At 28.8% G+C, this 12,263-nt stretch overlaps 1 protein-coding gene across 7 annotated transcripts in view; it reads left to right on the forward strand.

The window, feature by feature from the left end:
- Window positions 1–1,368: 1,368 nt before the first annotated feature.
- The window catches only part of LOC105844737 (uncharacterized), a 132,431-nt gene continuing 121,536 nt past the window's right edge, over window positions 1,369–12,263 (forward strand). For all 7 annotated transcript variants that reach the window (XR_010640310.1, XR_010640311.1, XR_010640309.1 and 4 more), the window contains exon 1: window positions 1,369–1,483. Coding sequence is in view for 2 of the 7 variants with exons in the window: in XM_065804199.1 (XP_065660271.1) it covers window positions 1,481–1,483 (3 nt within the window). In the remaining 5 variants the exon portion in view is untranslated. The remainder of the gene's footprint in view (window positions 1,484–12,263) is intronic.

Genomic DNA, 12,263 nt, shown 5'->3' on the forward strand with positions numbered 1-12,263 from the left:
GAATGAATGTTTTGAAGATTTGCTAATGAGCTTTGAATGCTAGACCAAATATATAAGTTATATGAGTTGACAAAAGAATAAAAAAGCGTGGTTTCCTGCCGAAACAACTAAATTCGTAACTAAGTTCGATTTAGCTTATCAAGTTTAAAAAATAATATTTTTTACAATTAAAAAAGTTATATTCATTATTACAAATTACATCATTACAGTAATGTTATGAAGATATTACTTTCATGACATCATTCAAAGTTATATTTTTGTCCTAATTTTTTATTCATTGTAATATAATACTTAGCAGTATTAGTAGCAGTATATAATACATAGCCATTGACAAAAACATTTGAATGCGCATAAAAAGAGTGTAAAAATGATTATTATTGGAAGTCCCGAAAGTTAAACACACTGTGTCTACCACTGGACGAACTAGACCTTGTCTCCCTCTGCATATTCAATCATATCAGCAACACCAACATTCTTTACTGCTGATGCGAGGTTGGTGAAATAATATATGCCGACTCTTCAATAGCAAGTGATATTTAATAGCTTCTGTCTACGAGTACAGTTGCAGATATAGGCTTTAAAATATCAGTTTTCAAATATTTTAAAATTTTTTAATTAATATGGATACTTAATGTTTTCATTTCAAGTTTAAATAGCAAAAGAATGTTTTTTATTATTTCTCAAAATTTTTCAATATTATTTATTAATCTTTTTTTTTACAATTATTAATGGATGGTGGCAAATAAAAAGGAAAGTTATCAAATATACTCGCTTTTATTACTCCGCCTTCAAAATAAACATTGCAATAAAAGATTAACTTTATTAATATGTAATCAATAAGAGTCATGAAATCAAAAGTTACCGATGTGTTAATTAATGATAATTTGCTTCGTATAATGCTTTATTCAAATGCTTTATTCATAAAGTTATTCAAATTGTTAGCATATCCCATTTCAACTCGTGAAGTTTATCCATTAAACACATCAAATTAAGATTTCATAATTTAAAGTTTAAATAAAAACTTTTTAGGTTAACAAACCACAAACACAACCTAAATGACAAACTTCTTTTTAAAGGTATATTAATTAACTTGAGTACGTTTCTAATTAAAAAGATTTTGAAAGATTTTTTTTTTGTAAAGATTTAATTATATTATATTAACTTTTTCCATCTCAACTGTTCAGGCTTTTCCATGGAAAAGATCAAATAAAAACCAAATAAAAATAAAGATGAAAATTATTAATTAAGTTGAATTTTATTTATTTCTAACCTTTGACAAACCACAAATTCAATTCAAATGACAGAATTCTATTAAAATATAACTTGAATGAATTTGAGTATATTTCTAATGACAGTAAAAATTTAATAGATTTAATTAACTTTTTTTTTAAAGTAATAAATAGCCATTTTCAAAACAAAACAAAACAAAAAAAAAAAAAATGAAAAAAGAAGAAGAAGGCAAATAAAGAAGTTTGAAAAAATGGTATTTCTTTTAATAATTTTATAATTAATTTGAAGTTTTTTTTTTAAATTGCAATTTAGATGACAGATTTCTATTTCAGATTAATTCAAATAATTTTTTATCGGTAATGAAAACTTGGGGTTAATTTAATTTAGCGAACCGTTTACAAAAATCTATAAATTTAAAAATTTTACTTGTTTGTATTATTTTATAATGTACTATTTATATTAAATTCTATAAAAGTTATTACAAAAAAATTTCTAGAAAATCAGAGAACTCAGCAAATTCCAAAATTAGCAAAATTTTTGTAGTATAAAGTTATGATTCTTTTATAATTAGTTATTATACACACACACAAATGCCCAGGATCGGACTAGCACTAAGGGGCCAGGGGAGGAGAGACATAAGTGGGGCTCTTATAGGTAGCAAAAAGTTCAGCAAAAGTACGTTCAACCCTTAATCACATAGTTTTTTTCTTAAAAGAGTATAGAAAAATGAAAATTGATGCATATTTACAATAATTAGTTATTATTAACTAGTATTTTTGTGTGTTTTATTTGTGTATCTTGATTTATAGAGAGGCCCGGGACCTTTAGATATAGCAGGGGCCCGGGGGGGGAATACCCTCAACCTCTCTCGTCAGTTTGACCCTGCATAAACCCTAATTTCGATGCACGGTCTGACCAAATAAGCAAATCTCTAATGAAGAAAGCGAGAACATCCTATATAAAAGCTTTTCCACGGTGCTTTATTATAATACGGTAAAGACATCTTGGAGTACCTAATACACCACGAAAAAAAAAAAAAAGTTAACATAAGTTGTTAGAAATGCGGAAAAATAATAAACAACTCGGATTAACTGGTTGAAATGAAAATCATTTACAACTGATTAAAAGTTAAATTTAAATATTCTTTAAACAATTATAGACCAATCTCTATCCTTTCGGTATTGTCAAAACTTCTAGAACGAATAATCTATAATAAATTAAATATTTAAAAACTAACAAAATTATCAATAAAGGTAAATATGGTTTTCAAAAGCTACACTCAACTGAGCATGCAATCCTTGACCTCTCAAATAGGATAAGTAGATCATTTAAAAAAAAAAAAAATCATATTAGGGATCTTTATTGATTTGTCAAAGGCATTTGACACCGTCAACGATGAGATTTTACTAACAAAAATGAAAAACTATGGTATAAAAAATCAAGCTTTAAATTGGTTTAAAAACTACCTTAATAACAGACAACAGTGTGTTATTATAGATAGAAAAAGTAACTCAAATTTACTAAAAACAAAATGTGGTGTACCCCAAGGTTCCACTCTTGCTCCTCTTTTGTTTCTTATTTATATAAACGATCTTCCAAACGCCTCTAATATCTTTAAAACTATAATGTTTGCCGACGATACAAACTTATTTTACTCGTCAAGGACAATCGAAGACCTCTATGAAAAAACAAATGCTGAACTAAAAAAAATTAACATATGGTTTAAATCAAATAAACTGTCACTCAATATAGAAAAAACTAAATATATACTATTTCACTCTAATCAACAAATTAAAAAAATACCCCTGAACCTACCAACAATTAATATAGAAAATATAACCATCAAAAGAGCTCTGAATACAAAGTTTTTAGGAGTTCTAATTGATGAAAACATCTCCTAGAAACCCCACATAAACTACATAAACACAAAAATATCAAAAAACATAGGTTTACTTTACAAGGCAAGACCATTTTTGTCACAAAAAAGCCTCAAACTTATCTACTTTTCATTCATACGTAGCTATCTCATGTACGCCAATATAGCATGGGGCAGTACCCACAAATCTAAATTACAACCACTTTACTTACGTCAAAAACACGCTTCAAGACTAGTATACAGCAAAAGCAAATTTACTCATGCTCAACCATTACTGGAACAAATGAACGCACTAAATATATTCCAAATAAATATTTTTCAAAATATATTTTTCATGTTTAAATATAAACTAAGTCTGGTTCCAGAAAATTTTACAGCACACTTTTTTTAAAACAATATAAATAAATACAATACAAGAGCAACAGGCAACTTTAAGATACCTTTTGAAACAACAAGTTTCTCAAAATTCTCAATTACATATCGTGGTCCCTATTTATTTAACAAATTAGTTTCCAGAAACGAATCGCTATTAAACTTAAACAACGAACACTCTCTGAAAAAAAAGCTAAAAACTACAATAATCAAATTAAACAACTGTAAGGAATTTTTTAAAATTTGAATAAATAAATAAATAAATGTAACTTAACTTTTAATATATATTGATAATAAAAATAATATTAATAACAAGGTATATATGTAGCACGTACATATATACCGCGTATGCAACTGATTTTTTATGTGTACTACACGTCTAAGAAATAGGTCCTCGATGACAAGGCTGACTTAAGTCTTCTGCGAGCTTCCTATGACTACAAATAGGTAGTTCTTTTTAGCAATCTTACACAAATTTTGTTTTTATCATATTTATACACTAACATTATTTTAAAATGTGGTAAATATACTTATAGTGAAACATCTAAACTCTCCGCCAAAAAATCAGCAGATTTAATTTTTATTTATTGTATTTTTTATTTTAATTGGAGTAATATAGAGATATATTTCTCGGATTATTTTTACTTATACGTTATTATATTGTTGTAATTGGTATTTTTTTTTATTCATGTCTCGGAGTTGTAAGCAACTAAATTTTTATTTACCTCGTATATTTCGAACTTTATATTTATGATTTAAATTTGTGTATCTTTACTGCCAATTAGTGATTGGTTACTTGTAATTACTTTGTAGTAATAAAATAAAACATGTATTAAAAAAAAAACAAAAAAAAAAAACAGTCTGAAATTATTAAAATCAAATTTTTTGAAAGAAGGTTCACATTTTTTCAAAGGCTCAACAATATGACACACATTTATTCTTGCTGAAGGCAATACCAGTCAAAAAAATGTTCAAATTTTCAGATTTTTGTCTTTCTTCAAATTTGAAAAATAGATTCATTGAAAATTTCAAAAAATGTAGAGCTTTATATGTTTATATGTAATTTAGTGGCATAAAATAATCACTTATAATTTCTCAATTTACTTATATAATCTCAAAGGAAGTTCTTTGCAACTGCATAGCAACAACAAACAATGCTCTTTTTGAAACGTGTTAATTTATAATAAATTTTATGTAACATACTTTTTATAGTATTTCATTCATATCTCCTTTGCTTTATATCAACTTTGCAAATACGTAAATTTCATCAAAGTTTAATTTATTTTTATTTATATATGTTTAGGGGAAAACGGGGTACGATGGCTTTATATATTTTTACTCAACAAAAAAACTTAAAAACGAGTGAAAACGAAACTATGAAATAAAATGTAGTTAGTTTTTTCACAGTTTAAAGATTATTTATTTGCTCTAAACCATACATTAAAGTTTTCCAGTTCCGTATTCATTGTTTCGAACATCGATTTTAAATTACTATGCTTATAAAACAAAGTTGCGTCATCAGCATGAATTATTGAAAATACTGTATATGATGCTTTATGCATATCATTGATGTAAATTAAAAACAATAAAGGTCCTAAGATTGAGCCTTGAGGGACCCCACATTCAATATCAAGAACACTTGACTCTTTGTTTATTACAAACTGCTTTCTGCTACTCATTAGTTCTTTGATACCATAATATTTTAATTTTGATAGTAAGATGTTGTGGTCAACTGTATCAAATGCCTTTGAAAGGTCTATAAATACTCCCAGTACATGATCTCCTTTATCAAAAAATTGAAATATTTTATTTACTAAGTTCAATGATAGCATGCTCTGTTGAACAACTTTTTTGAAAACCAAACTGATTATCATATAAAAGTTTGTTTAACTCAAGTAATTATAAATTCGATTGTAGATTACTTTTTCATAAACTTTAGAGAGCACTGGTAGGAGGGAAATCGGAAGATAGTTTGACATATTATTATTATTATTATTAAAGACAATATTATTGTTTAATAATAAATAACTTGCTTGACGATCTGAATGGACTGTTTAGATAGTGTATTTTCAGATTTAAGATAGTATATTAAGTTCAGATAATATTTTTTATTATAGTTATTCAAAATAGATTTGAATAATAACTCATAAAAAAGTAATTATAAATAACTTTAACAAAGTTAATTTTCACTTTAATTTTCTTTTGAGTTATATTTATTTGGGTTCATATGTATTTGTATTTATTGTCATTACAACTCCATTACGGCCAGTAACCTCCACAAGAGTACAACCTCCTTAATCAAGTTAGTATTCAACCTGTTGAAACCAATAATTTTAATATTTGAAGAACAAAATTTAAAAAGTTAGAATGGTTTCTAAATTATTTAGTAGACAGAACACTTGATGAACTGTATAAATCATATAGTTTATTCTGTGTTCTGGGAAGTGAAGATGAGGGGTCTTGATATTTATAAGACACGGTTATGTAAAATGTTAATAAGTATCTAATTTATAATACATGGTGTAGTATAGTATATTACATAATCAACCCTCGGAATTGAGGTTGGCATTTGGCAATGCCGATCGTACTGCTTCGAAGTGTTTGAGGCCAGTAAAAAATTGCCCACCTCGTTTCTATGTTTTATGGTCAAACATTTGTTTTACATTTTTTCTGCCAACCCGATGCCGACCTCACACAGATTAGGGTCGGCAACTTATTGCCGACCTTATTTTTTCTCATTCTGAGGGTTTTATAATAATGCTTATTAACATTCAACATACCAGGGTTTTGAAAATGTCAATATCTCTTAGCTTTAGTTTAAATTCTTCCACTGCACTTTAACTTTTTATAGGTTACAACAAAATTATGTATTCAAGCAATTAAGAAGCCTGACAGTTAATGTTATTGTTTCTTAAGAGACTATTTAGAACCGCACTATAACTTTTGTGTCATTTTTATCTCTTGTTGACGCTTTATAATTTCTTTCGGTATTGGCATTTTAGAATCGTATTTTTTAGTATTGACATTTTAGAATCGTATTTGAATAAACAAATAATACATTTTAATACAGAAAGAAAAATAATTCACAATAAAATTAAATTAATCAATAAAATAATAATCAATAAAATAATTTAAAGAATTAAAAAGTATTATAGAACTACGAAAATTTGTTTGATAACCAATTAAATTTTTAAACGCAGTAAATATTTATCTATACCAAGTATATTAAAATTGTTGCAGTTAAATACATTATTATACATATGTATTATATATCATGGTATATGATAATATACAGGACCGATTTAAGGACTTTTTTTTGGTAAACGCAAAATCAAGGTTTGGCGCCTCCTTTCATAAAAAAGTGTACCCTTTGCAAATTATAAAAAAAGTATGTTGAGGGTTTATTATTTTTTTAAGTTTTTAAATAATAGGATAAGTATTTTTGAAATGATTGTTAAAAATTATTATTAAAAGTAAAGCAGATTATATTAATAAACCAAATATTTTTCACGACATTTATTATTATGAACAAATCAAAATATAATCGTATGCTTTTTGTTAACTTATTATATAATGTGTTTTGGTAAATTGCGCATATTTATTAAAACCCCTAAAATACAATCAAAACATAATATTCTTATAAATATTTACCGTTTTTTACATAAAAAATGAGTACAGAATTGTGAGCGTCACAAAATATATTTTTGAACAAAGAAAATAACAAATACTTAATTTATTTATTGACAAAAACAAAATGTATCATCAAGTAACAAATTTCCTCGCTTTAAGTTTGGCAAAGTCTTTCAAAAAGAAATAGGTTTCAAATATACTTAGAATCTGGCGTTAAGTTTCTATTGTGGTTACCCACATACCTTGAGAAATATCAATAGCTTAACAACAATAGCTCATTTAAAGGTAATTTTTGATAATTTTGAATTTAAAAAAACTTCTTTCTCCGCTGGCCAGTGATACCAGGAGCAAAACTAAAATTTTCCATGCTACTCACACATTAGGAATGATGTCAATGTTATTGACCTTAATAACGTGATCCATTCACATTATCATAACCTTGATAATGTGAATGGATCACATTACCAAGGTTATGATAATGTGACCCATTATCATAACCTTGGCCACGCATAATTTGTAAGGATCTTCCTTTTTTTCAAAGCTCGTCTAACAAGCAAGCTACCAACCTTTGCCTAGATATATCTAAGATCTGAACAAATTCAAGAAAATGTTCCCTCCCCTTTACTTCTTCTTCTGAAGCTGCATACACAAACTGAACTACAAGCATCATTTGTTCTTTACAAATTACTTCAAAAGTTCAGTAAGAAAACTTTACAGAACTTCTGACGACCAATTAACTTGTTTTGAACTTTTTTGCCTAAAGAAAGTACATGAGTTTCTTAGGCAGTTACCCAACGAATATGTTTAGAAGAAACAATGTCAAATTTTGAAATGTGTTCAACAATTTTCAAAAAGTTTCCATGGTTTTTTTCAAAACTATTTTACTTGTTCCACAAAATCCTTGAGTACCAATAGAGAGCACAATACAAAGTGAGGAGTTAAAACAAAAATATTTTATAAAAATACTTTGTACTGTATTTTTATAAAATTTGTTTAGTCGAAAAAAAACTAAACCTTAAATGGAAATGAAATCGACACACTCGTACTGGTACTTGGTTGTAAATTAAAGAGCTCTTATACAGAAAAAGATTTAGCTTTAACTGCTTCATTAATATTACCTCGGTTTCGATTACACATTATGGATGGTATTCTTCGGGTGTAACTTTTTTAGATATACTTTTTTGCGACGCGTGTTTTTATTTGTGTTACTTTAGTTAGAGTAATTGATCATTTTTAAAATTTAATAAGTATAGCAAGTCCTCTCGCATATTAAGTCATCTTGCCTCGATCAGGTGACCAGATGACAATCATGAACCTTTTATTTTAATTTTAATTTCAAATTTTGCTACTTGCAAACTGAGAATTCATGGAGGCAATGAATCCTTATGATAAAAAAAATATGTTAACAAAGTATTATTGCTTTGCGACCGGTAGTTTTGTAATAACTCAGGCCTTTCAAAACGTTTGCCATCTTCCTCGGTTTCTCCTATATTTGTTTTAGTTTTTTTTTTTTTTTTTTTTTTTTTTTGCGTTTTCATTTTAAACGTTTAGTTCAGGAGAAGTACTTGTTAAAAATTAAAAAGAAGATCCAACGATCTTACCACAGATAACCGAGAAAGAGGATTTAACAAGAAAGTTAACCCCTCCTTTAGTATAAATGTTGTTAACTTAGTCAGAAGTTTCGCAAAATATGACGTTTTCATTTTTGGCAATTATTTTGCAAAGTTCCCTGCTATGCTCTTGTAAAAATAGTCATCTTTGAGAGATTCAGAACAGACATCGGTAAAGGGTTTGGAAAATGGCAAGTACAGGTACATCTAAGACCTTTTGAAAAGTCATTCAGCACTGTAGATAGTTCATCAAAATCTTCAGCGCGGAGCAATTGACTGCGAAATCAGTGGTAGACCCACAAGTAGGATTTTTACGCAGCCTGTTACAGGTTTCAGGCATCAGAATAAACGCAAAAAGGGCTAGAATCGTTCGAGAGTTCCAGTGTGCATTGCTGATGTTTGGGGTTACTCATTTGCGAATCTCATTCATCTCAGCGTGGCAACGGATGACACAAGTGAGATGGTAAAAAAACTTTATATTGTTTCTCCAGCCGCCTGTTATTCTCATTTTTACCGTTGCTGAAGGCTGATTTCAATTTATCATAATTGCACATCAAATCCTTCACAAAGAAGTATTCAATGTTAGGTGATTTAGTCAATCCATTGAGCTCATCATACTTGACAGTGCAAAGAATGCAATCCAGCACATGGTGTTGGAATGTCATGAACTTGGATTTGCATTAACCTTTCTCCTCAAACATGTGGTGCTGCCAAACAACAACGCCTGTCTTCTTGCCATTATTTACAGTTGTTGTATCGTTAAAAGGACTTCATAATGCGTTAGAGGAATTCAGCCTACAGGTTGAATTCCTCTAACGCATAGTATGTTTCTTCTGCAATTGTTTGAGCTTTCCTATCTTTCAATTTAAGTGCAGGGCTTGGATTTCAACGTCCTCGCCAGAAAACTGGTGGCACACCTTTGCTGCTCCGTGGGAAAATAGCTTCAAGATTGCAGCAAGGTGTCTTGCAATGCGTGTTGTTTTATGCTTCCTTTTGCTTGTTGATGTTTCAATTTCATCATCTTAAGAAGTGTATTCGTATGAGTTGGAGTCCATACTTCTTTTAAACTTATCAGGAGTCGCTGAGCTGGAAACTGTGAATAATGTCGCTTTGATTACCATCTTTCGCTTGTTTGGGTGGATGGTCTTGGCACCAGCAGGTTTGCCAGATTTTTGTTGAGCTTTAAGCTCAACATAGGGCTTAAAGCTCAACAAAAAAATAAAAAAAGTAAGAAACTAATTAAATATCATATGCACAGTTATATGTTTGTATATAAAGCACAAGTATCAATGTAGCTCACCAAATAATACAAGATCTCTTTTAATTAGGCAATAATAGTGTTGGCACAAAATTAAGCTGATTTAAACCTAACTATTTGCTTTGAATACCTCACTTATATATCAGTTTATACCACACTGCAAAATAGCTAAAGAAAATTTTAAAACTCTGCAGGAGCTTCTCGAAAGCATAATATTTTGGAAAGTTCCAAACAATTCTCTCCGGGCAATGCCGCAAGGTTTTTAAGGGAGATTTGCTTTTGTAAAACGAAGAAATTTAGAGTAAAAATTAAATATTTTGCTAGTTTTTTATAACCAAATTTGTGTGAAACAAAGACCACTTGGTACAGAAAGGAGGGTCGATTGCACCCAATGACTTCCCCAGGGTACGAGCCTGTCTCTATAATAATATATAGTATATAAATTATTTTACAAGTTGGTTTAATGACTTATATTATATATAAATATTATTTAAACAAATATATATAACGCTATAATGGTCTTATATTACAATTCAATTTGGTTTGTGTGTGACCTTTTTCGATATTTTATTGGAATATAGGTCATTTTAGTCAATAACAGGCAAAAGTTCACCCATTCCTGTTACAGGAAATGATTTTTAAGAATAAAAGTTAAAAAGTCATCACCCTAATATATATATATATATATATATATATATATATATATATATATATATATATATATATATATATATATTATATATATATATTGTATATATATTTCTATACAAAATAGATTTTATATATATGTATATATATATATATATATATATATATATATATATATATATATATATATATATATATATATATATATATACAGTGAGAGAAATAAGTAGCCGAACAAAACATTTTATTGTGAAAAATAAACTTTGTCAGGTTAGTTCAGAAAAATATATGTTTTTGATAAATACTTTTATAATTATTCTAAAAGTAAATTTAATTACGATTTTATGTTGCAAAAAATTAATCAACGGTAATTAACTTGCGTTGCTAAAATTTAACGATTCCCGAAGGAGTGTTAAATCTTCAATGAAAAATAATTATCCGAACATGTTGTTTTGTAAACGAAGTTTTGAAATTGATTATTAAAAAAAGTTTTTAAACCAATGGTTTTAGAAATATTGTTGTTTTACAACGAGTAATTTTTAATAATTGACTGATATTTTTTTAAATTCATTTGATTTACCATTGATATCATCAAGTATGGGAGTTAAAATCAAGGAATGGTCCCAAGCTCAGCGCAATTTGGCTATTGACTTGTTCAAGCAAGGTAAAACGTTTAGGTCGATAAATAAAGCGACTGGAATGGCATTAGGAACCATCAGCGATCTGATTAAAAAGTATAATATGTTTGGATATGTGCAAAATCAGCCCAGATTTGGAGCAAAGCGTAAAACAACATCAAGAATAGATCGACAAATTGTCAAGATGGTGCAAAAAAACCGCTTTTTATCAGCACCAAAAGTGTCAAGCCTCCTTGAGAAAGATTACCGCTTAAAAGTGAGCTCATGTACTATTCGAAATTGATTGAAAGAAAGTGGATTCAAAGCGAGAGTTCCACGCAAAAAATCATTAATTTCAAAAATCCATCGCAAACGAAAACTTGCATTTGCTAAAAAATATGTAAATATGCCTGTATCATTCTGGAGGAAAGTTTTGTGGACGGACGAGTCAAAATTTAATCTTGTGAAGTCCGATGGAGCTCAAAAAGTATGGAGAAAAAAAGGGGAAGCATTCACACTCAGTTGTATTCGAGGCACAGTAAAATTTAGTGGCGGCAATGTTATGGTATGGGAATCGATGGCTGGGAACGGAACAGGAAAACCGGAGTTTATTGATCGAATTATGGACTCTGAGGTTTATGTTAACATTCTCAATAAAAATCTTCTGGCTTCAACTAAAAAACTGCGATTAGGAAAACATTTTATCTTCCAACAAGGCAATGACCCTAAACATACGTCAAAGAAAGCAAAAGAGTTTTTTTATCCAAAAGCAAATTGAGTTACTTGAATGGCCTGCGCAAAGTCCAGATCTCAATCCAATTGAACATCTCTGGGCTATTCTGGATAAAAAATGTGGCACACGATGTCTAAAACGAAAAGAAGATTTAAAAATCATGCTCCAAGAAGCTTGGGCTGATATCGACTCAGATACGACAAAGAAATTAGTTGAATCGATGCCATGTCGACTTGCAGAAGTCATAAAAACTAAAGGCGGTCCAACTCGATATTAAAAAGTCATACAA

The sequence above is a fragment of the Hydra vulgaris genome, chromosome 08 (genome assembly GCF_038396675.1).
Source record: "Hydra vulgaris chromosome 08, alternate assembly HydraT2T_AEP".
Taxonomy (NCBI): Eukaryota; Metazoa; Cnidaria; class Hydrozoa; order Anthoathecata; family Hydridae; genus Hydra; species Hydra vulgaris.